Genomic DNA, 26,390 nt, shown 5'->3' on the forward strand with positions numbered 1-26,390 from the left:
GGTTTACCCATATAGTTTTTTTTTTAATATACGCTCCGGCTGAGGTTTCGCAGCCTGAAAATCGATTCCAGTGGTCGTACGGCGGATAAGTAACAAGTACCTATACGCTGTGCGATTGGACCGCCCGTTCGTGGGTGCAATATTTAGCGCAACGTGATACACTTTTTACGAGCTTTGCGTAAAATCACGGTATCATTAGCGCTGTATATAGCATACGCAAGCGTGATTTGTGTATAATAAAGGTTTAGGGAGTTTTCGCTGGTCTCTCTCAGGAAATCTCCAACGGCTTATATTTACTGGAAAGGGTAAGTTATTCCCAGAAACTTCCAGTAAATAGAGGTTACATAGGGCCCTAAATTGGGTACATTGCCTTCGCTATCGACAGTGTATGGTAGTACTGGCCAACATGGGCGGTGAGTGGGTGAAAGCACTCGGAGAACTTTCACCGTTGCCTTATATTGAGTATTTTGATTTTTTGTGGGATTAGCCGGAAGGGCAATACCTGCAAATTCTCAGTTACCCCCCTCACACATTGTAGCTGCCAGTGCGCTGCGGGAGGGTCACAATATACAATAGGGGTTGGGCCACACCTGTAGTCTGCAGCCAGTGAAGTTAATTGCTAGCCTTGGTAGTGAACCTGAGGTCACAGTTGATGTAGCTGGTAGATCATTACCTTTTCTTGTAGATACAGGGACGGTCAGGTCAGTGTTAAATTCGACGGTAGGTATGAAAACCACGGGTAAAACAATTTCGGCAATGGGAGTAACAGGAACAGTGCAACAATACCCTTTGAGTAGACAAGCAGAGATTACGATAGGGCCCTTGCAGACCAAGCATTCCTTTTTGCTAGCCGAATCGGCTCCGACTAATCTACTTGAGATTTATTGTGTAAAATGAGGTGTGTCATATATTGTACTCCTGAGGGTGTCTTCTTGGATATACCCGAGAATCACGTTCAGGAAGTGCAGGATATGTTAGACACCCCACAAAGGCTAATGTCACACTCTGCTGTTATAGACAGGTGTCCATCAAAGGTAGAGGAAATGATCTCACGAATACCGGGTTCCCTGTGGACCAAAGATGGACAAGACACTGGATTGATGGCGAATGTAGCTCCAGTAGTAGTGCAAATAAGAGATGGTAGGATAGCTCCAAAAATCCCTCAGTATCCTCTGAAGCCAGAGGTGGAATTAGGAGTGTACCCAGTCATAGAGCGCTTGCTACAACAGGGCATCCTAGTCAGGACGTCCAGCACTGCCAATAGTCCCATCTTCCCTGTGAAAAAGAGTGGGGGGAGGGGTTACAGGCTAGTGCAGGATCTAAGGGGGATAAACAAGATAGTTGAGAGCCAATTCTCCATAGTGCCAAATCCAGCTGTCATCCTCATGCAAATTCCCCCTACTGCAAAATTTTTCACTGTCATTGACCTCTGTTCTGCCTTCTTTTCTGTCCCTTTGTACCCTGACAGCCAATACCTGTTTGCATTCACATACAGGGGAGTACAGTACACCTGGACTCGCCTACCCCAAGGTTTAATTGACAGCCCAAGTATTTTCTCCCAGGCTTTGCATGACTGTTTACAATCCTTTCAACCTGAGAGCGGATCAGTATTAATACAGTATGTAGATTACTTATTGCTGTGATCTGATTCACTCGAATCGCCCTTGAAAGACACGAAACAGCTTCTGTTTCACCTTTCTAATACGAGACACAAGGTTTCAAAGGATAAGTTGCAGCTGTGCCAGACCAGGGTAAAATATTTGGGACATTGTTTGACGCAAGGACTTCGACACCTCACCGCTGATAGAATACAGGCGATTCGCGACATGACTCTGCCACAAACCCAGCAACAGATCTGCACCTTTCTTGGAATGTGTGGGTACTGCCGAAACTGGATCCCAGGGTTCTCCATACTGGCTTTACCTTTGCAAGAGATGGTCTCTTCGAACAAACCAGATCGGATCTCGCACAGATGAGTCCGAACTGGCATTTGAGAGACTCAAACAGTGCCTATCACAGGCACCTGCATTAGGCATGCCAGATTATGGGAAACCCTTTGAATTGTACGGTACGGAAAGTGCTGGGTGTGCGGCAGGTGTCCTAACCCAGAGACATGGTGATGCCAGCAGGCCGGTAGCTTACTACAGTGCACAGTTGGACACCGTAGCGCGGTCTCTCCCCACATGCTTGCGAAGTGTTGCAGCGATAGCTTTGCTAGTAAGTAAAAGCGAAGACTTAGTGTTAGGACGCAACCTGACAATCCACACACCTCATGCAGTGTCAGCCTTACTGAACTCCGCCCAAACCAGACATGTCTCATCGGCACGATTTACAAAGTGGGAATTAGCACTAATGGCCCCTGTAAACATCACTATAAAGAGATGCAGCGCACTAAATCCTGCAACTTATCTGCCAAGTGTGCCTGGACATGCACAAAGGGTGGAGGATGAGAATGATGGTGAAGGAGGATTTAGTGCAGACACCGATACGCATGATTGTATGGAATACCTGAACCAGACTTTCACTACAAGACCTGACATTAGTGACAACCCACTGGAAGGCGTAGATTTTACTTTTTACACTGACGGTAGTTGCCACAGACAGACGGACTCGGGAGACTTGTGCACTGGATACGCAGTTGTAGACGACAGAAGTATCATAGTAGCTGAGCCCCTGGGCCCACCGCACTCAGCACAAGTTGCTGAGCTGGTAGCCCTAACCAGAGCGTGTGAATTAGCCAAGGGTAAGTCAGCCAATATATACATAGATTCTAGGTATGCCTTTGGAGTACTGCAAGATTTCGGGGCCCTTTGGCACCTCAGAAATTTTATGACGGCAGCTGGCACACCTGTAGCGCATGCGTCCCACATAAAAAGGCTTCTAACAGCAATACAAGAACCAGACAGAGTGGCAGTTATCAAGTGCAAAGCACACACTTACAACCAAGACCCAATCTCACTTGGTAACAGCCAGGCAGACGAAGCTGCTAAATCAGCAGCCAGCAACCCCAAACAAACGAACATCACATCACTGATGACATTCAATACAATGAACACACAAAAATTAATTAAAATGCAAAATTTTTGTTCTCCACAGGAAAAGGCGGTCTGGAGGTCAAAGGGGAATGGCCAGGAGTCCTCAGGACTCTGGACAGGTGGACATGGTAAGCCAGTGGCCCCCAGAGCATATCTTCCAAGCTTCGCTGAGGCGGCACACAGTCTGACTCATCTGGGTAAAGAGGGTATGTGTAAGCTGGCGAGAGCCTACTGGTGTGCGCCAGGATTCTCTTCTCATGCGGGTAAGAGAGCAATGACATGTCTTACTTGCTTGAGGAAGAATATTGGAAAGTCAATACCAACAGAACCATCCCATATCCCTCCGACAGACGGCCCTTTTCAGGTAATACAAATTGATTTCATACAGTTACCACCCTGTAGGAATTTAAAAAACGTGTTAGTCTGTATTGATGTGTTTTCCAATTGGGTAGAAGCGTTCCCTGCTGCCACAAATACTGCTACGTTCACTGCAAAGAAAATTGTGCAGGAATTTGTGTGTAGATATGGTATCCCTAGAATAATTGAAAGCGATAGGGGTACCCATTTTACAGGGGAAGTCTTTCAGTTTATGTGCAAACTGATGGGAATTAATAGCAAGCTGCATACTCCGTACCGACCACAGGCGAGTGCGAAAGTGGAGAGAGTGAACAGCACTATTAAGAACAAGCTGAGCAAAGTGATGGCTGAGACTGGATTGTTGTGGCCAGAAGCTTTGCCACTAGTATTGTACAGCATCAGAACCACTCCCAGGTCCCCCCTTAACCTATCACCCTTTGAGAATCTTTTTGGCCGACAACCCCATGTAATGATAGACCCCCAGGATGATTTGAAATGCAATAACCAAGTGACTGTAAAATATTTGGTTAAGATGAGCCAGCAGTTGAGGAATCAAAATAGGAATCTAAAGCTGGTGATTCCTGACCTACCGAACAGTAATGGTCATGACATTGAACCTGGGGATTATGTAATGATTCAAAATTTTCTACGCTCAGGTTGCCTCATTGACAGGTGGGAAGGACCGTACCAAGTCTTGCTAACCAGCACGACAGCATTAAAGGTTGCCGAAAGAGAGACTTGGGTCCACTCGTCCCACTGTAAGAAGGTCGCTGACCCAGAGAGAGCCCGTGACAAAGAGCAGAGTGTAGAGAACATCGTATCACTGGAGTGTCTGTTCCGGGAAGGTTGAGAGGCAGGACTGTTGAGACGGCACCTGAGCGCGGAGAACAACAAGACCAGAGGCTGTTGTCGCACCAGTTTTTTTTTATTATTTTCTCCATCTCCCACTACCCTCCTTCTCTTTCTCCCCCTTCTTGTTTCCCTTCTCTTCCCTTAACAAGATGGACTTACCCCAAGAGACTGCGTTCCGGGTTTTCCTGTTAATCCTGTTGTTGACCAGGACAGTCTGTTTCGGTGAGGGTCCCAGAGAGGTCGGAAAAGGATCTGGAATGGGTTCTGATGGCGAGGATGGATTTGTAGAATCTCAAGAGCAACACATCTCTCGAGCAAAGGCGAGTATCAGAAAGCGATCTGGTAGTCAGGGAGCTCGGAGGCACTGTGAAGGGTTATTGGCTGAGGAAAATTGCATTTGTAGGAATTGTGAGAACATAGTCGAGGATGGGTGCATCCAGAGATGTCAGTCCAGCCTTAATATCAACATGGACCGTCATCCATTGAGTGATTACCACTCACTAGTGGGTAAGGTCTTAAACCAGACAGAATGCTGGGGTGCTCACAAGTACCTCAAGGTCAGAGCAAGTCAGGATTAGTACCGTACCCTTTAGCAATAGATGAGGTACTCGAATTACGGGGTGGGAGACCGGTGGATAAGAAATGTAAAATTTCTAGGCCCCCTAGTTTGAAGCTCCACCAGTATCATGTAGATAGATCCTTATTATGTTTCAATATTTCCAATTACCGAAAACCGGGAAATTGGGAAGTGACGTGGAATAACCAGACAATAACCTTTTTGCACAGAGCTGATAGGATACCCATAGACTCGCAACTTGTACGCCAAATAGCCAACAGTGGAAGGTATTTTCGGTATAGGTATAATAAGCAAGACCATGTGGGTTGGAGAAGTATCACCAGGGTACTGTGCTCATATCATCCAGCCTGATACTTGTACTGAGCAGATGGGAGAACTAGGGATTGGGTTCCAGAGATCATGACCATAACCCATGATAAGATGCTGTCCCCTATGTTCTCCCCGATGATGCCTATTTCATATGTGGGAAGAAGGCGTATAAGTGGCTTGCCCCGAACTCAGAGGGATTGTGTTACAACCCATCCAGAGAGACAGTGTTATGATAAGGATCGCAAATGAATTCCTGGCCTGTTTCTTTCACCCGTTTTTCCTTTGTCTCCCCCTCTGCCCAGATACACACATCCGGAAAAGACATCGACCATACCCAAGAATGTTTATGAAAATGTTATGTGAATGTATTTTAGATATGTGTCTTATCTTCATCTCTACAACCTTCAGTTAATGACACACATAGTCGACAGGTGATATCCACATATACTAGCACTCACATATGTTCCCCCTCCATGTATCATCAACTAAATGTGCACCCCATTTGTTTAATAAGAAGCCAAAAAGAGCTCGGTAGTGTTTGTTGGCCCACTTACAGACCCTTAATACGGGATAAGAAGGATTTAATGTATACTTCACAATACCTCGAAGCTTATCTAGAACACATACGGCACGATGATACATGCCCCTCAGACATGGATTCATACATACATACATGCTTTTACTATCCCACTAGGTTATACATTTCCCGCCTACAACTCTCCTCCTACCATCCAATCGTCTGTAGATATTGTATTGATATTTTTCTGTTTAGTGATTAGATAGTGGCAGTTATTGTTGACTGCCAAAGGGTGGACTGTCAAAGTCGAAAAATATTGAAGAACACACAGCACGTATAAACTGCACACACATGCCCACTGCGCGTGCACTTGTTCCGCCGTGTGTGCACATATCCGCAATTTGCGTATGGTCGCTCCCACGGTCCTGCGCGTGGTATGGGTATTTACGGTGGAGTTTGTGAACGCATGGAGAGCTATCAAAACATTACATATTTAATCCAAATAGTGCACATTGTACACATAGTCCCCCTGCACCACATCAGAAAGTATCAACAGTTTAAATGATTCCAGTACAAAGGGATTCACCTTTACAGGATAAGAGGGGACAGACTAAAGTTATAAGGTGGTGTTTGGTATCCAGATGTAGGGTATTTTAAGGGTAACATTCCGGTGTTGGTTTGCGGAAGATCGCATGTTCCTGCGGATAGTTAGGTGCAGAAGCAGAATATAGATATAAACTGTATTTACTGTATATTATGTATGCGGCGGGAACCCAGAGGAGACCACCCACAAGAGCAGTTGGGAAAGACATCGCCTACCTTTTCAAATCAACCTATGATCTCTCCTGTACTGTAAAAGTGCATTCCTGTGTCCAATGGACAACGGGATTACAGTATCCATTGTATTGCTTTTGGAAGACTTGTATAAATAAATCCTGCTGCAGCCCAGCCTGACACAAGACTCTCAACGTTATCAACCTGATAGCGGAGGACCGGACCGGGAGGCGCATGCGAATATTCTCACGTATGTACATTGACTGTAGCCATTTACTCTGTTGTATTGTAGTGCATCATTTGTATTGTTAACCCCCTTTCAGAAATATTACTCTGTGGTGTCGGAACCCAGTGATTAACTACAAATCGGTGTTGTGTCTTCCTTTTCCTGCTAAGGTTTAAGAGTGTATTATTAACGCATCGCTTTGCTGTATAAGGTTTAAAGTGAATCTCTGGGTGTGTGCGCGCTGTGTGTACTTTGTACCCCCAGCGCGGCGTTTGTACGCTAAGTCCGTACAGTGATACAGTACTCCGTACGCAAACAGTGTATAAAGTACAGAGCGTGTGTATTAAGTATAGCAGCCGCAACGGCTAAAGGTTTAAAGTGTATTTAAGGTGTGTTTAAGGTATAGCTTTATGTTTTAAGATAAAATCGACATTATCAATCCTGATTGCCTTAACAGTGAAGAACCCTTTCCTCCGTTGCGTTCGGAACTTTCTCTCCTCCAGTCGCAGCGAGTGCCCACGTGTCCTAAACTGTGTTCTTTTAATAAATAATTCCTCTGATAACTCTTTGTGATGTCCCTTTACATATTTGAAGATAATAAGAATTTACTTACCGATAATTCTATTTCTCGTAGTCCGTAGTGGATGCTGGGGACTCCGTCAGGACCATGGGGAATAGCGGGCTCCGCAGGAGACAGGGCACATCTAAAAAAGCTTTTAGGTCACATGGTGTGTACTGGCTCCTCCCCCTATGACCCTCCTCCAAGCCTCAGTTAGGTACTGTGCCCGGACGAGCGTACACAATAAGGAAGGATCTTGAATCCCGGGTAAGACTCATACCAGCCACACCAATCACACCGTACAACTTGTGATCTGAACCCAGTTAACAGTATGATAACAAAACGAAGTAGCCTCTGAAAAGATGGCTCACAACAATAGTAATAACCCGATTTTTGTAACAATAACTATGTACAAGCATTGCAGACAATCCGCACTTGGGATGGGCGCCCAGCATCCACTACGGACTACGAGAAATAGAATTATCGGTAAGTAAATTCTTATTTTCTCTAACGTCCTAGTGGATGCTGGGGACTCCGTCAGGACCATGGGGATTATACCAAAGCTCCCAAACGGGCGGGAGAGTGCGGATGACTCTGCAGCACCGAATGAGAGAACTCCAGGTCCTCCTTAGCCAGAGTATCAAATTTGTAAAATTTTACAAACGTGTTCTCCCCTGACCACGTAGCTGCTCGGCAAAGTTGTAATGCCGAGACTCCTCGGGCAGCCGCCCAGGATGAGCCCACCTTCCTTGTGGAATGGGCATCTACATATTTCGGCTGTGGCAGGCCTGCCACAGAATGTGCAAGCTGAATTGTACTACAAATCCAGCGTGCAATAGACTGCTTAGAAGCAGGAGCACCCAGCTTGTTGGGTGCATACAATATAAACAGCAAGTCAGACTTTCTGACTCCAGCCGTCCTAACTATATATATATATATATATATATATATATATATATATATATATATATATATATATATATATATTTTTAGGGCCCTGACAACGTCTAGCAACTTGGAGTCCTCCAAGTCCCCCGTAGCCGCAGGCACCACAACAGGTTGTTTCAGGTGAAAACGCTGACACCCCTTTAGGAAGAAACTGGAGACGAGTCCCAGTTCTGCCCTGTTCAAATGGAAAATTTTAATATGGGCTTTTGTAAGACAAAGCCGCCCATTCTGACAATCGCCTGGCCGAGGCCAGGGCTAACACATGGTCACTTCCCATGTGAGATATTGGTCAACAGCATGGTCACTTTCCATGTGAGATATTTCAAATCCACAGATTTGAGCTGTTCAAACCAATATGATTTTAAGAAATCCCAACACTATGTTGAAACCTCACGGTGCCCCTAGAGGCACAAAAAAGCTGTATATGCAATACACCCTTTACAATCTGGACTTCAGGAACTGAAGTCAATTCTTTCTGGAAGAAAATCTACAGGGCCGAAATTTAAATGTTAATGAACCCCAATTTGAGGCCCAAAACACTCCTGTTTTCAGGAAGTGTAGAAATCGACCTAGTTGAATTTCCGTCGTGGAGCCTTCCTGGCCTCACCCACGCAACATATTTTCACCACATGTGGTGATGACGTTGTGCGGTCACCTCCTTCCTGGCTTTGACCAGGGTAGGTATGACCTCTTATGGAATGCCTTTTCCCTTCAGGATCCGGCATTCAACCGCCATGCCGTCAAACGCAGCCGCGGTAAGTCTTGGAATAGACATGGTACTTGCTGAAGCAAGTCCCTTCTTAGCTCCCCAGGCCCTTAGTCCTCTGTGAGCATTTCTTGAAGTTCCGGGTACCAAGTCCCTCTTGGCCAATCCGGAGCCACTAGTATAGTTCATACTCCTCTATGTCTTATAATTCTCAATACCTTGGTTATGAGAAACAGAGGAGGGAACACATACACTGACTGGTACACCCACGGTGTTACCAGAACATCCACAGCTATCGCCTGAAGGTCTCATGACCTGGCGGAATACCTGTCCCGTTTTTTGTTCGGGCGGGACGCCATCATGTCCACCTTTGGTCTTTGCCAACGGTCCACAATCATGTTGAAAAACTTCCCTATGAAGTTTCCACTCTCCCGGGTGGAGGTCATGCCTGCTGAGGAAGTCTGCTTCCCAGTCGTCCACTCCCGGAAAGAACACTGCTGACAGTGCTATCACATGATTTTCCGCCTAGCGAAAAATCCTTGCAGTTTTGTCACTGCCCTCCTGCTTCTTGTGCCGCCCTATCTGTTTACGTGGGCGACTGCCGTGATGTTATCCCACTGGATCAATACCGGCTGACCTTGAAGCAGAGGTCTAGCTAAGTTTAGAACATTATAAATTTGCTCTAAGCTTATTTATGCGGAGAGAATTCTCCAGACTTAATCACACTTCCCTGGAAATTTTTTCCCTGTGTGACTGTTCCCCAGCCTCTCAGGCTGGCCTCCGTGGTCACCGGCATCCAATCCTGAATGCCGAATTTTCGGCCCTCTAGAAGATGAGCACTCTGTAATCACCACAGGAGAGACACCCTTGTCCTTGGATATAGGGTTATCCGCTGATGCATCTGAGGATGCGATCCGGACCATTTGTCCAGCAGATCCCACTGAAGAGTTCTTGCGGGAAATCTGCCGAATGGAATTGCTTCGTAATAAGCCACCATTTTTACCAGGACTCTTGTGCAATGATGCACTGACACTTGTCCTGGTTTTAGGAGGATCCCGATTAGCTCGGATAACTCCCTGGCTTTCTCCACTGGGAGAAACACGTTTTTCTGGACTGTGTCCAGAATCATCCCTAGGAACAGTAGACGTGTCGTCGGAAAAAGCTGCGATTTTGGAATATTTAGAATCCCCTCGTGCTGTCGTAGAACTACTTAAGATAGTGCTACTCCGACCTCCAACTGTTCTCTGGACCTTGCCCTTATCAGGAAAGCGTCCATGTTTCTTTTAAGTAAAATCATCATTCCGGTCATTACCTTGGTAAAGACCCGGGGCGCCGTGGACAATCCAAACGGCCGCGTCTGAACTGATAGTGACAGTTCTGTACCAGGAACCTGAAGTACCCTTGGTGAGAAGGGCAAATTTGGACCTGTAGGTAAGCGTCCCTGATATCCAGTGACACCATATCGTCCCCTACTTCCTGGTTCGCTATCACTGCTCCGAGTGACTCCATCTTGATTTGAACGCTTGTATGTAAGTGTTCAAATATTTCAGATCTCACCGAGCCGGTTGGCTTCAGTACCACAATATAGTGTGGAATACTACCCCCTTCATTGTTGTAAGAAGGGTACTTTGATTATCACCTGCTGGGAATACAGCCTGTGAATTGTGTGAGGGGGAGACGTCTCGAATTTCCAATGTACACCTGGGATATTACATGTAGGATCCCGGAGTTCCTTTGCGAGTGTTGCTGAAACTCTTGAGATGACCCCCTACCGCACCTGAGTCCGCTTGTACGGCCCCAGCGTTATGCTGCGGACTTGGCAGAAGCCGTGAGGAGCTTCTGTTCCTGGGAATGAGCTGCTTGCTGCAGTCTTCTTCCCTTTCCTCTACCCCTGGGCAGATATGACTGGCCTTTGCCCGCCTGCCCGTATGAGGACGAAAGGACTGAGACTGAAAGACTGTGTCCTTTTCTGCCAATATGTGACTCGGGGTAACAAAAGGTGGATTTTTCAGCTGTTGCCATGGCCACCAGGTCCAATGGACCGCCCCTTTATACGGCAATACTTCCATATGCCGTCTGGAATCTGCCTCACCTGACCACTGTCGTGTCTTCGTCTGGCAGATATGTACATCACATTTACTCTTGATGCCAGAATGCAAATATGCCTCTGCGCATCACGCATATATAGAAATGCATCCTTAAAATGCTCTATAGACAATAAAATCCTGTCCCTGTCAAGGGTATCAAAATTTTCAGTCAGGAAATCCGACCAAGCCCCCTCAGCGCTGCACATCCAGGCTGAGGCGATTGCTGGTCGTAGTATAACACCAGTATGTGTGTATATACTGTTATGATATTTTCCAGCTTCCTATCAGCTGGCTCCTTGAGGGCGGCCGTATCTGGAAACGGTAACGCCATGTTTTTTATAAGTGTGTGAGCGCCTTATCCACCCTAAGGTGTGTTTTCCAACTCGCCCTTACTTCTGGCGGGAAAAAGGGTATCTTTCTATCGGAGGAACCCCACGTATCATCACACACTTCATTTAATTTATCTGATTCAGGCAAAACTACAAGTAGTTTATTCCCACCCTACAAAATACCCTTATTTGTGGTACTTGTGGTATCAGAAATATGTAACACCTCCTTCATTGCCCTTAACATGTAACTTGTGGCCCTAAAGGAAAAATACGTTTGTTTCTTCACCGTCGACACTGGGGTCAGTGTCCGTGTCAGTGTCTGTCGACCGACTGAGGTAAATGGGCGTTTTTACAAGCCCCTGACGGTGTCTGAGACGCCTGGACCGATACTAATTTGTCCGCCGGCTGTCTCATGTCGTCAACCGGCTTGCAGCGTGTTGACATTATCACGTAATTCCCTAAATAAGCCATCCATTCCGGTGTCGACTCCCTAGAGAGTGACATCACCATTACAGGCAATTTTCTCCGTCTCCTCACCAACATTTTCCTCATACATGTCGACACACACGTACCGACCTACTGCACACACACAGGGAATGCTCTGATAGAGGACAGGACCCACTAGCCCTTTGGGGAGACAGAGGGAGAGTTTGTCAGCACACACCAAAAGCGCCATAATGTATATAACAACCCTAGAAGGTGTTGTTTCTATATATATACGCTCTTAATATATAATTATATCGCCAATTTATGCCCCCCTTCTCTTTAACCCTGTTTCTGTAGTGCAGGGGAGAGTGGGAGCCTTCCTCACCAGCGGAGCTGGTCAGGAAAATGGCGCTGAGTGCTGAGGAGAATAAGCTCCGCCCCTTTCTCGGCTGGTTTTTCTCCCGGTTATTAGGAAAACTGGCCTGGGTTAAATACATACATATAGCCTTAATGGCTATATGTGATGTATTTATTTGCCTCTAAGGTAATCTATATTGCTGCCCAGGGCGCCCCCAGCAGCGCCCTGCACCCTCCGTGACCGAGATCAGTGAGCCGTGTAGCAACAATGGCGCACAGCTGCAGTGCTGTGCGCTACCTTCATGAAGACTGAGGAGTCTTCTGCCGCCTGTTTCCGGACCTCCGTTCTGCCGTTCTTCAGCGTCTGTAAGGGGGATCGGCGGCGCGGCTCCGGGACGAACCCCAGGCTGACCTGTGTTCCGACTCCCTCTGGAGCTCAGTGTCCAGTAGCCTAAGACTTCAATCCTCCTGCACGCAGGTGAGTTGCAAGTCTCTCCCCTAAGTCCCTCGTTGCAGTGATCCTGTCGCCAGCAGGAATCACTGATTAGAAACCTAAAAAAAAACTTTTCTAAACAGCTCTTTAAGAGAGCCACCTAGATTGCACCCTCTCGGACGGGCACAAAAACCTAACTGAGGCTTGGAGGAGGGTCATAGGGGGAGGAGCCAGTACACACCATGTGACCAAAAAGCTTTTTTAGATGTGCCCTGTCTCCTGCGGAGCCCGCTATTCCCCATGGTCCTGACGGAGTCCCCAGCATCCACTAGGACGTTAGAGAAATTAATAATATCTCCTCTTAGGCACCTCTTTTCTAGTGTATATATATTCAGCCTAGTAAGTCTTTCCTTCTAGGCCTTTAATCAATTTAGCAGCTCGCCTTTGAACACTTTCGAGTTCACTGATGTCTTTTTTATACAATGGTGCCCAAAACTGAACACAATATTCCAGGTGCGGACATACCAATGCCTTGTACAGCGGCATGATTACAGCCGAGTACCTTGTCTCAATTCCCCTTTTTATGCACACATCGGTTTGAGTTTAATACTCCTGCGTTTACTGCCCATGGGAATAAATTTATGAATATTGCTATCCAGCAACCCTTTTAAAACATCCCACATTTCCGTAGTGCTCTTGTTATTAAACAGAACCTCCCACTCTGTCGTTAAGTGCACATCTAAGCATACTGAAATTAGCCTTCCTAAAGTTAAAAGTTTTGGTGGAACCCCTGTAGCTATGTTTCCTGAAACTGATGTCGAATGTGATCATAGAGTGATCACTGTTACGCAAAGTCTCCCCAACTGTAGTGTTTGATTTAATGTCCACATTAGTAATTACTAGATCCAGGGTAGTTTTACCCCTAGTTGGGTCCTCGACTAATTGAGACAAGTAGTGATCCCTAAACATATTTAAGAACCTGTTGCCCCTCGCATTAGCACATGAATCGTTACTCCAGTTTATATCCGGGTAATTAAAATCCCCAATCACAAGAATGTCCCCCAATCCTGCAGCCGTTTTGATTTGCTGCCACAGTTGTTCTTCCTCATGTATGCCAATATCCGGCTGTTTGTAGCATGTGCCTATGACTAGTTTTTTTGCATCAATTCCCCCACTTGAGATTTCTACCCATAGTGACTCCACATTATCGCCAGTCTCCTCATAGATAACCTCCTTTAGGTATGGTTTAAGTGATGATTTAACATAAAGACATACACCTCCTCCTCTTTTGTTAGCCCTGTCCCTCCTAAAAAGAGAATACCCCTCCAAGTTAGCAACCCAGTCGTGAGAGTCATCCCATCATGTAATACCTATAATGTCATACTCAGCCTTTGATGCTAACAATTCAAATTCCCCCATTTTACCTGCTAGACTTCTTGCATTTCCAAGCATACATTTTAGTTTATCGGTTCCTTTGTTTGTTTTCCTAAAGATTTCCCATCCTGGTTAACTAGTGCATCCGTAGAGTTACTGATACAGACTGTCCTTCTCGCTCCCTCTCCAACCCCACCGTACTTAGTATTGCATTAGTATGTAGGTTGGTCAAAAGTATTAAAAAGATGTTAAGGTTTTTAAAAGGTTACCTAACTTTTCTAATTTATCCATCAATGTATAACACTACAAATTACACATTGCTGATACTTGTGAATGAATCACTCACCACTTCCAAGGTCAACAAACAAATCATCCTCTGTCATCTTGATTTCATCTATCATTTGGGCCACCAGATCAAAAGAGGTCTCACCATAAACTTCAGGAGAGAAGGGCTCATAGTTATTAAGCTTTTCTGGGTCGGTCACAGAGTGGTTGTAGACTTGTTGTAATATGTGGCGAAGGAGACCAGTGGATGGACGAGTGTTCAACTTCATGGGCTGGGTGGTGCCCTTCCACTGCCAAAACAAAGTGAAGTCAAATTATGCAGCAAACCAAACTTTACAGTATATGCCTACATCTGATGAATGTTTGCAAGAACATCCTCTGGACTAAAACAGATGCACACATTATCTCACCCTATACACTATAAATAAAATGTAAGCCTGGTCACTTTCCTAAGTTATGTTCATAGCGATGGACATGAAGCCTGCGTAAATAACAAAAATAAAGCATGTTCCAAAATCTGTTTAGGTTTTCAGTACACTGATTAATAGCAGAAAGACATACTTATCAAAAGAAGCATTTTCTTCCTTTTGGCGGAGTTTTGTTATCTTTATACTGAAGCTGTATACATGAAGTTATGTACTAAATTAGAAATTACTCATTTATGCAGACTGAGGCCAGGAATGAATCACTCCGCTTCTACCTTTTAGGGAAAGAAAAAGAAACATCTACTCAGAGCTGACTAAACTGGGTTAGTAATTATCTGAAGACAGCTTAAATTAGATGCCTTGCACTGGGAGAAGTAAGAAACACACCTACAGGTAGGTGTGAAGAGACAATGCTGTAATGAACAGCCTGTAAGAACAGTAAAGTGCCAATCCATTTCTTGTGGTTACTTTCATTAATGAAATATACAAAAGGAGGATTTTGGAACAGGATTAAACAAATGTGTCTAATAGTACCACTAATTTAGTGGAAGTAAACAGAGGTACCACATTACTACTACGCTGGGTGTGGGGATCCTGCCATGCTGACCGATCAGCAATGATTGGCAGCACGGTAACAGTGAGGGGAGGGTGCAGGGAACTTCCGGGTCCCTCTGAAAGCAGCAGCGGAGGGAAGTCTTCCTTCCCTGCCGCTGCGAACACTGTTTATCTGACTGGTAGCAAAGTATGCAAACAGGCCAGATAAATAACTTGCTGGTGTGGTCACATCTGATGCTACCATGCCAGGAAAGTGGTTAAGAGATGGGGTTTAGCAATATAAACACAGGAGGGTGCAGAAAAAAATCAGGGACTCTCCTATACAGACCGCTCCTTACAGATTAGAAATATATACGTTATGTTAAGAACTTACCGTTGATAATGGTATTTCTCCTTAGTCCACAGGTTCCACAGGATAACAATGGGATATCATGGAACAGCGGATTGGCAACAAACGATCAAAAGAATTCCTGCCTCCCAGGATGCAACGGGCCCGTCCATATATCTGGCCGCCCGCTGGCTCAGGCAAATCAGTTGTATTCCAAAGCACAAGGCAGGAGCATCATGTAGAGCCCTAATCAGGCGAGAAGAACACACATGCACACCCTTCCATACAAGAAGGAAGAGGTTAGTGAGTAGAAGGATCCTCAAATCAGGTGCGTCACGGTGGAATCCCTGTGGAACATGTAGACTTAGGAGAACTACCGTTATCAACGGTAAGTTCTTACCATAACGCATATTTCTCCGGCAGGGTCCACAGGTTATCCACAGGATAACAATGGGATTTCCCAAAGCAATGTAGTGGTGGGGACGCTCCTGATTGGACAGGAGAACCGTACGCCCAAATGCAGTGTCATGAGAGGCAAAAGGTATCTGAGGCATAATGTCTAATGAATGTGTTACTGGAAGACCATGTGGCTGCCTTACATATCTGTTCTGCTGAAGCACCATGTTGTGCTGCCCATGAAGAACCTACCTTACGAGTAGAGTGAGCAGACATTAGCCGGAACATGGATCAGCTTGCGAATATGCTTCTGAAATAGTCATTCGAAGCCATCTTGCCAGCGTCTGTTTAGTAGCAGGTCATCCTCTCTTGTGAAATCCGTAGAGAATGGAGAGAATCTGTCTTTCTGATGGCACACTGGTACGATCCACGTAGATCCTTAATGCACAGACCACGTCCAGCGACGCATCTCCAGCAGAAAGTCCGGATACCTGAAAAGCCGGGACTACAATTTCTTCATTAAGGTGGAATTTAGACACCTTAGGAAGATACCCAGACCTAGTCCTGAGAACTGCTTTTTCTGATTTTTTTATCCAGATAAGAGGAACGACATGACAATGCCCCTAAATCGGATACTCTTCTAGCTGATGCCATAGTCAGTAGAAAGAGCACTTTAGCTGTCAACCACTTAAGATCCACTTTATTAAGTGGTTCAAATAGGGCAACTTGAAGAGCTTTCAGGACTAAACATAAGTCCCACGGTACTGTAGGAGGAACAAAAGGAGGTTGAATGTGCAGCATTCCCTGGAAAAATGTACGCACATCCTGTAAGTTGGCAATTTTCTTTTGGAACCATACAATGCCAATACTTGCACTCTCAAGGAAGCCACTTGCAAACCTTTATCCATTCCTGCCTGAAGGAATGCTAAGACCCTGGAAACTCTGATAGATTTCGGGTCCACATTTCTTTCAATATAGGCTTGCCATATTCAGTGATAAATACGAGCTGAGGAGGGTTTCCTTGCTCTAAGCATTGTTTGAATTACCTGTTGTGAGAATCCTCTTGACTTCAGGATAGAGGTTTCAAGAGCCAAGCAGTCAACAGCCGCCGATCCAGATGTCTGTGATAACAGGGACCCTGCATCAGTAGAACTGGACGTTGAGGGAGCAGAAATGAGAAATGGAGCATCCATCAACATTCTCTGCAGATCTGTGTACCAATGCCTTCTGGGCCAAGCCGGAGCTATTAGAATCACGGCACCCTTTGCTTGCTTTATTTTCCTCACCACCCTGTGTAACAGGGTGATCGGAGGAAACAGATAAGCCAGATGAAAGTCCCATTTCACCGACAAGGCGTCCACAAAGATCGCTCCGGGATCCTTTGTCCTTGACCCATATGCGGGCACCTTGTTGTTCAGACGGGATGCAATGAGATCTCTCTGGCAACCCCCATTTGTCTATTAGAGACTGAAAGACCTTCGGGTGTAGAGCCCATTCGCTTGCTTGAATGGTGTGTCGACTGAGAAAATCTGCTTCCCAGTTTAGGACTCCCGGAACGAACACTGCGGACAAGGCTGGAAGATGGAATTCTGCCCACTTTAGTATGTGACTTACCTCCTTCATTGATTTTTGGCTGCGAGTTCCTCCCTGATGGTTGAGGTACGCTACTGCCGTCGCATTGTCCGAGTGGATATGGACTGGTTTTCCCTGAAGAATGTCCTTTGCCTGAACCAGTGCCATGTATATGGCCTGAAGTTCTAATAGGTTTATTGGCAAGCAACTTTCTTCTCTTGTCCATTGTCCTTGGAACCATAATTTTCTGGACACTGCTCCCCAGCCCTGAAGACTGGCATCTGTTGTCAGGTTCTCCCAATATGATATCCAAAAGGGTCTCCCTTTGGCTAGATGGGATGTCGGTAGCCACCAGGCTAATTACTTTCTTACCTTTACTGGAAGTACCATCGTCTGTTTCTTTATTGTCTAATGGGGTTGTAGTCATGTGACCGCCGGTCGGCTGACCGACAGTCACATGACCTCCTCCGTGAGCCCGACGGCTCACTATCCCGTTGGTCGGCATGCCGACCAACAGGGACTATTTCCACTCGTGGGTGTCCACGACACCCATAGAGTGGGAATAGAACCCATGGCGACCGCAGGTCGCCACCGAGCCCGCATCGTGGCGAGCGCGCGAGCCCGCAAGGGGCTTGCTGCACTTGCCCCCAACTCCGCCGGGATCCCGGCGTCGGTATGCTGCCGGGATCCCGGCGACGGTAAGGTGACCGGCGGTCAGGAGACCGCTGGTCACCCGTACTACATCCGTCTAATGTACTCCATTCCATCTGGCCAGAATCAGAGGCCTCGAGTGGAATTGTGCATATTCCACCATGTCGAATGTTGACACCATCAACCCCATCACTTGCATGGCCATCTGACTGTGTAACAAGTCCTGAATTCTTGACTATACCTTGGATATCTTGTTCCAAGGTAAAAATACTTTCTGCAGACCTGAATCCAGTACAGCCCCAAGTGAGTCATCCATTGTGACGGCACCAAAGATGATTTTGCCCAATTTATGAGCCACCTGTGCCTCTGCAGACATGTTATTGTCTATTGGAGATGGCACAGGAGCAATTTCTGTAATTGTGCCAGGATTAAAAGGTCGTCGAGGTATGGGAAAATTATTTTCCCCTGCTTGGGGAGATAAGCTGCCATAACCACCATAATCTTGGTAAATTCTCTGGGGGCTGTGGCTAACCCAAAGGGTCGGGCCTGGAACTGGAAATGCTGCTGGAGGATAGCGAACCTGAGATAACACTGATGGGACAGTGCTATAGGAACATGTAGGATACCTTATAATCCCCTGGTTCCATGGCCAAAACTATGGAGCGTAACGTCTCCATGTGGAACCTCGGTACCCAAATATATTTGTTTAGCATTTTGAGATTGGGCCGAAATGACCCATTTGGCTTCTGAACCAAAAACAGGTTGGAGTAAAACCCCTGCCCCCATTGTGCCGGGGGTACTGGAATGACTACTCCTGACTGAAGCAATTTCTGAACTGCTTCTTGCAAAGCTCTGGCCTTTGTCTCTACCTGAGACGGGCTGGTGCAAAAGAACCTTCCAGGAGGATGCTTCTTGAAGGGAAAAACATAACCTAGAGATACCGCTTCTTGCACCCAGACATCTGTTGTAGACTGTCGCCAGATGTGTGCAAACTGAAGTCGGACCCCCACCCTGGGATCCCCCAAGTGGAGGACCGCACCATCAGGCTGATGGCTTATCTTCTGGTTGGGAAGCTGGCCCTCTGGTAGCCCAATGCTTTTTTGATTTACCAAACTTATTGTATTGGGGCTGCTTACGACCACTTCTTCCCTTTTGCTTTTTCTTGAGACCAATAGGGCCGGCAAACCAGACCCCTAGGTTTGGGGTTATATGTGGAAGGAAACTTGACCTTCTTGGAGACTGCTTCTGATTCCAGAATATCTGTCAATTCTTTACCAAACAGAATGTTTCCAGAAAAAGGCTTTCCACGTACGCAACCAAACTGCTCTGCGAGCAGCTATTGTTGAGGCTGATGTCCTAGAAGCAATAGTACCCATATCTAATGCAGCTTCTTCCAAGAATACTGCCGCTTGTTTAGTATGGGCTATATAAGATTTTTGCTCTCTAGAAGCTGACGAAAAATCACTTTCCAATGCATCAGCCCAGGCAGCCACTGCCTTTGCTATCCAGGCTGAAGCCATGGCTGGCTTTATGACTGCTCCAGACAGGGAAAATATGTTTTTTTTAGAAAACCATCCACCCTCCTATCTGTGACATCATTTAAGGATGTTGATGGCAAAGGTATTATAGATTTTCGCACTAATCGAATCACATGCGTATCTACTTTAGGAGCTACCTCCCTTTTTAAACAGTCCCCGGCTGGAAAAGGATAATTGGAGTCACATTTTTGGGGAATTCTAAAGTGTTGCCCAAGCCTCTTCCATGATTTCAGTCAGCTGGTCTGACCTTGGAAACTCAGTCTTAACGGTTTTGGGACGTTTAAACACAGGTGCCTTGGTTTTTAACACAGGCTCTGCTGAATCTAAGGATAGAATAACCTTCATTGCTCTAATTAATTCAGTTATATCCACTGAGCTTAGACCTTCCTCCTCTTCGTATACTGAAGTAGAGTAAATAGAGCTTTCATCATCCGATGAATCATCATGTGTAGCCTGTGAAGGTGAAGATTTACTTACCATCGGTTTATTAGCTTGTTTCATTTGAGAAGCTGCTGGGGGAAATGATATACCGTAGGTAGGGAGCTGCATGTACGGGTACCCCATTCCTGGTACAGAAGCTGTAGGAATTATCCGTTCAGCTATACTGGACAAGGTCTGTGCAAACATAGCCCAAGGTGGATCAATCTGTACCTGATGGTGTACAGGGATCTGCCTTGTGTTCTGCTGAAAAGCAAAACAATTTGCTCATAAATTATCCTGAACCAGATCCTGAGAGGATAATACAGTTTTGCAAGACAAACATGATAGGAGTGTTAATGTAAGTGTACCTTTGTCACCTTTGCCGCTCTAAGACATGATAAATAATCAGCACTTTCACAGTGTTCTACACAATTTGTGACTGTAATCACTTTAACCTTCTAAAGTGATATCAATCTGACCCTACCCATGCACCAGCATTGAGGATCAGCAGAAACAACTGACAAACATATATTAAAGCCAGCAATAACACTAGCAGTCAGTCACATGTTATATATTAGTTATATGGAGCACATCATCAACTACAAACACTTTAAGTATGTAGGCAAACATTTACTGAATCCTGTAAAACAGATCTAACGTATTCAGACACAATGCGAAGAAAACCACAGTAAATGTACAGAGACTCGTATGCAATAGGCACTTATCTAACTATTCATACTCAAAAGGTAGATAGAGATTTAGTGCTGTATAGCCCGTACTCAGTAGAGTGGGATACAGGGAGACTCACCCCGCTTCCAGTGATCAATCAATACGTTAGCGAACGCTGAGTGAATCCAGACGCTACTAGTGTACACTGCCGCTCCAGGAACCTATAGTGGACACAGACGTGCAGTGAACACAGACGCACTGGTCACAGAGCCTCCTATGCTGCGACCGAGTCTCTCACAGTAACATTCAGTGAACACAGACGCAGTGATCACACAGCCGCCTATGTTGCGACTGGATCTCTCGTGGTAACGCTCAGTGAACACCGAGGCAGATGCCTTCTGCTGCGACCAAGTCCCCTCTGGTAGCGTCTGAGACGGAAGCGAGGAAACAGTTCATAGAGAAAGACTCAGCGGAAACTGGTTATGAACCGGGGGAAGGGGTGACCAGGAGAGCGTTTGACTCCCCACTACTGATATCAACCCTAGGGATCGTGGCCTCATGCTATTCCTGGTGCCTATGATCCCTAAGACCTAGCGCTGGAGCACCCGTGGTGGCGGCACATCAGCTACTGTTTGGTAGTCTCCTCCCAAAACAGTGCGGCTGTGTCCATATTCCATGCATGCTACGCGGAACCGATGCCCTACCTTCTCCCCGTGCTCCGGCTACAGCCTGGTAACGTCTGCTGGACCTGCTAGTATATCCGACACAGACGCCCGCCGAAACAGCACTGTACTCGTGGGTAAACGTTGTCGCGACCCGGTGAGGAGTTGTTAAAACGACTCTTTCCAATATCCGTGTAAGACGCTGTTTAGAAAGATCACTCAAAATAAAAGAGTAAGACTATAAAATAAAATAAGAAAGCTTGAGGCTGCTAAAAAAACAGCAGCCCTCTGACCATGGTCCGTCTCCTGCCGCACCAAACAACTGATTTGCCTGAGCCAGTGGGCGGGATATATGGACGGGCCCGCTGCATCCTGGGAGGCCGGAAAGCTTTTGATCGTTTGGTGCCAATCCGCTGTCGCGCCATCATATCCCATTGTTATCCTGTGGATAACCTGTGGACCTTGACAGAGAAATGTATGATACAAACCACGTATAACCAAAAGGAAATAAAATTAGTATAAATAAGTCAACTTTTAATACATGAATTAAAATAGGTATATCAGACCAGGAGCAATGACTCCGAAAAGGTCAGTAAAATATGGACGCAGAGAATAAAATAAGGAATAAGAGAAAATTAGTGAAAAGTGTGTTTTAAAGAAAGTGTGGGAGAAAATTAATGAAAAGTGTGTTTTAAAGAAAGTGTGGGTATATGCATGCAGGTGACCATGGGGGCAAAATGCTACAGAAATGGGGCAAAGTAAGTAACAATTAAAATTAACACGCTCAAAAACCTGTTTGGCTAGCAATCTGTGCCCAATAAATGCAATTATTATACAATTTGCATAAATGTAGCTGAATGATATTGTGCTTGGGAAGTATGGGCAGTGCTTGTTGCCGGACAGCCCTGGTGGCCACATGGACAATGGTGGCCGTGGCACTGAAGGGGTTAAACCCTAGTGCCCGGCGCCATTAGGAGGACAATGAACGCTTGGCACCACTTACACTGGCGCTAGGCGCCATCTTTAAATGTATTGTGGGTGCTAGGCACCGGGTATTTCAAATATGTTTTATATCGCTGCGCAGTGCGCAGTTGGAGAATGATGAACTGCATAGACAGGGCACTTATGAGAAAAGTACAAGGTATTTGGTTTCTAAAAAGGCCTTGAAAATAGTTCTTGAGACACTTTTGCATAGGAAGTTGTATGGTAATTGTCCTAGCTCCGGACTTGCTATGTACAAGTAAGTGTCAATTAGCCAGCCTTTTGGTGGCCAAACATCTTTGAAATACAAATGAAGGTGGAAGGAAGACTGTTTGTTTGTGTTGCAGCCTTTCCTGTTGTAATCCCAAACACTGGGTTTGCATGGAGATGTGAATGAGACAGAAACATTTGTATTTTGAAGCTGTGTGATAAATTTATCAATAGTGAACGTTAAACGGATACCAAACGTCGTCTGTGTGACAGGAAGGAGGAAATTGTTATATGCACTTATATCCTTTTGAAATTTAATTTATTTATTTGTATTTTGTAAGATATCCTGATTGGATGGAAAGGACTCAGGGGGTACATGACCCCCTGTGGTACTGTGTGGTTTTATTGTATAAAAAGAGGTAGCCTGTGTGAGCTCCAAGTGTATTATACCAGTTTCGTTCTGCTGTAACATCTGCTGTATTGCTGAGATCTTTTCAGAACTATTTGATGGCATTAAACATCATCTGCCTCAAGAAGATTGCTTCATCTTGTGACCTACAGGGCTATGCGAAACCTAGCCCCATTCACCGGCTGTCCATGGTGAACCAGCGTCTCCAAGTTCCGCCAGCTACCGGTAGAGGCCTAGTCAAGTGACTAGTGGGGATTCGTCAACACCACACAGGTGTGGTAAGGCAGCGTGTCAGCACATACAGAGCAGAACCATGGTTCCAAACGCCACGGCAGGTTAGGAGTTTGGTGGTGGCAGCATAAACCTGCCCACGGCGCAGTGGGTGGAGTCAGTAACAGGCGTTTACTGACGGTAAGCGGGGATCCCCTATGTGTCCAGGTCTTGTGTGACCTAAACATCCATGCTGTGTACTGGGCAAGAGACGCGAAAGCGGTGAGGGCTTTCGTACGGGACCGTCCGGTCACAGTGCCATACGGGTGTGGTATACAAGTTAGACAGTTAAAAGATACACCATCATTAGGTCGAAACCATATCGTCAACAGTCAAAAGTCAGACAGTCAAAAGGTCGACGGTTGAAAAAAAAAAAAAAAAATAGCTTTCCGTATGTATTTAAACATTTCTTTTCCATATTTGTTGACATTTGTCCCACCGCGGGATTGCGGTGCTCGACACGCTTTGGGCTAGGTGGCTCGCTACAAGCTTAATACAGGTAATACTTTGTGACATGGATAGTAAGGGAGGGGGGGGGGTTGTAAAAGCATGAAAAATCCTTAAGAAACAAACAAACCACATGTCGGACTTTTGACCCTGTCGACCTAATGACCGTCTATCTTTACGTTTAGCAACTGCCTCCCGTGCCATGCTGTCCATGGTTATTCAAAGAGATGAGACTTATGGATACAATTTAATGGTTTACACAAAAAAAAAAAGTACATTTTAGAAATCACCTGCCATAGCCTTTAATCACTACAAAGACCCTGTCGCACATACAAATCAGCGTTACAAATGGAGCTTTTTTGAACTAGTCTGGATCCACGAAATTCTAGTTCTGCCACACTTTAGATGTACTTCACTGACAAATCCATGTTAAAAATAGATTTGGGAAAATGAAATTAAAGGCTACAGCAATTCAATAAAAAAAAAAAAAAAAAATACCCCAAAACATATTTGTAGATTAACTGGTTTCTGACAAAACAAAATAAATGTGCGTGTCTATATGGTATGTCATATAAACTATGAGGAACTGACAACTGGGTTCGGAAGATGAATCAATATATCATATACAGTACGCGTTTTAAAGCCCAAAAAAGGAAGAAATATTAGGTACTTCGTAACTTACAAAATGCTAGTTTATTTATAGTGTAGGTGGTGCTCCCCAGAGGTCAGTGGTTATACTAGCCTGTATGTTTATTGTTTCTATTGCCGCAGAGAAAAAAAAATATATATATATGATAATAATAATAATAATAATAATAATAATAATAATAATAATAATACTACAGGTTGAGTATCCCTTATCCAAAATGCTTGGGACCAGAGGTATTTTGGATATGGGATTTTTCCGTATTTTGGAATAATTGCATACCATAAGGAGATATCATGGTGATGGGACCCAAGTCTAAGCACAGAATGCATTTATGTTACATATACACCTTACACACACAGCCTGAAGGTCATTTTAGCCAATATTTTTTATAACTTTGTGCATTAAACAAAGTGTGTCTACATTCACACAATTCATTTAACTTTCATAGACACCTTATACATACAGCCTTAAGGTCATTTAATTCAATATTTTTAATAACTTTGTGTATTAAACAAAGTTTGTGTACATTGAGCCATCAAAAAACCAAGGTTTCACTATCCCACTCTCACTCAAAAAAGTCCGTATTTCGGAATATTCCGTATTTCGGAATATTTGGATATGGGATACTCAACCTGTAATAATAATAATAATAATAATAATAATAGGAGTTCGATTTTTTGGGGGGCACACTTTGTAATAAAAGTATTTCTTAAAAATAGGATTTAAATTACCTACCGGTGAATCCTTTTCTCGTAGCCCATAGAGGATGCTGGGTCCCACATTAGTACCATGGGTATAGACTGGTCCCTTGGGAGCCATGGGCACTTTAAGAGTTAAATAGTGTGGGCTGGCTCCTCCCTCTATGCCCCTCCTACCAGACTGTGCCCGAGGAGACGGACATACTTCGAGAAGGAAATACACAGATAGTGGTGAGATTCACACCAGCTCACACAACAGAAATCCAAGCCAAATAGCTTGAAACAAGTCAGCAACGGCTGAACAGTACTTAACCAAGTAACAAGGCAGTACTGAACCAAAGTAACAACTGCAGGAAAACGAAGCGCTGGGCAGGCGCCCAGCATCCTTTATGGACTACGAGAAAAGGATTTACTAGTAGGTAATTAAAATCCTATTTTCTCTTACGTCCTAGAGGATGCTGGGGTCCACATTAGCACCATGGGGATGTACCAAAGCTCCCAGTACGGGAGGTAGCGCACGGAAGCTCCTGCAAAACCGATTGACCAAACTTTAGGTCCTCAAAGGCCAAAGTATCGAACTTGTATTACTTAGCAAACGTGTTCGACCCTGACCAAGTAGCTGCTCTGCAAAGTTGAAAAGCAGAGACACCCCGGGCAGCTGCCCAGGAAGAACCCACTTTACGAGTAGAGTGGGCCTTAACAGATATTGGACAAGGCAAACCTGCCGTAGAATAAGCATGCTGGATAGTACACCTGATCCAGTGAGAAATTGTCTGCGTAGAAGTAGGTCACCCAACTTTGTGGGGATCATAAAGGACAAATAGAGCGTCCGACTTTCTGTAACGAGAGGTTCTCTTCACATAAATCTTCAAAGCCCTCACAACATCCAAGGACTTTGAAGTAATTGAGGAGTCAGTAGCAACTAGCACCACAATAGGTTGGTTGATATGAAAAGCTGACAACCTTCAGAAGAAATTGCTGACGCATCCGGAGCTCAGCTCTATCTTCATGGAAAATAAAGTATGGGCTCCTGCAGGACAAAGCCCCCAATTTTGACACACATCTAGCAGATGCTAATGCCAACAGTGTGACCCCCTTCCAAGTAAGAAACTTGACATCAACCTCCTGCAAAGGCTCAAACCAATCTGACTGCAGGAACTGCAGCACCAGATTAAGATCCCAAGGTGCCGTTGGAGGCACAAAGGGAGGCTGGATGTGCAAAACCCCTTTCAAGAAAGTCTGAACATCAGGGAGGGCAGGCAATTGTTTCTGGAAGAAAATGGACAAGGCGAAATCTGGACTTTTATGGAGCCCAAACGCAGGCCCACATCCACACTTATAGAAAGAGGAGAAACCGTC

General features: G+C 45.3%; 1 protein-coding gene across 2 annotated transcripts in view; it reads right to left on the minus strand.

Annotated features, from left to right (window-relative positions):
• DOT1L (DOT1 like histone lysine methyltransferase) overlaps positions 1–26,390 on the minus strand; it is a 422,415-nt gene that overhangs the window by 232,125 nt on the left and 163,900 nt on the right. For both annotated transcript variants that reach the window (XM_063914793.1, XM_063914792.1), the window contains exon 5: positions 14,213–14,441. In XM_063914793.1, the coding sequence (XP_063770863.1) occupies positions 14,213–14,441 (229 nt within the window). The remainder of the gene's footprint in view (positions 1–14,212; positions 14,442–26,390) is intronic.

Source organism: Pseudophryne corroboree, chromosome 1 (assembly GCF_028390025.1).
Source record: "Pseudophryne corroboree isolate aPseCor3 chromosome 1, aPseCor3.hap2, whole genome shotgun sequence".
Taxonomy (NCBI): Eukaryota; Metazoa; Chordata; class Amphibia; order Anura; family Myobatrachidae; genus Pseudophryne; species Pseudophryne corroboree.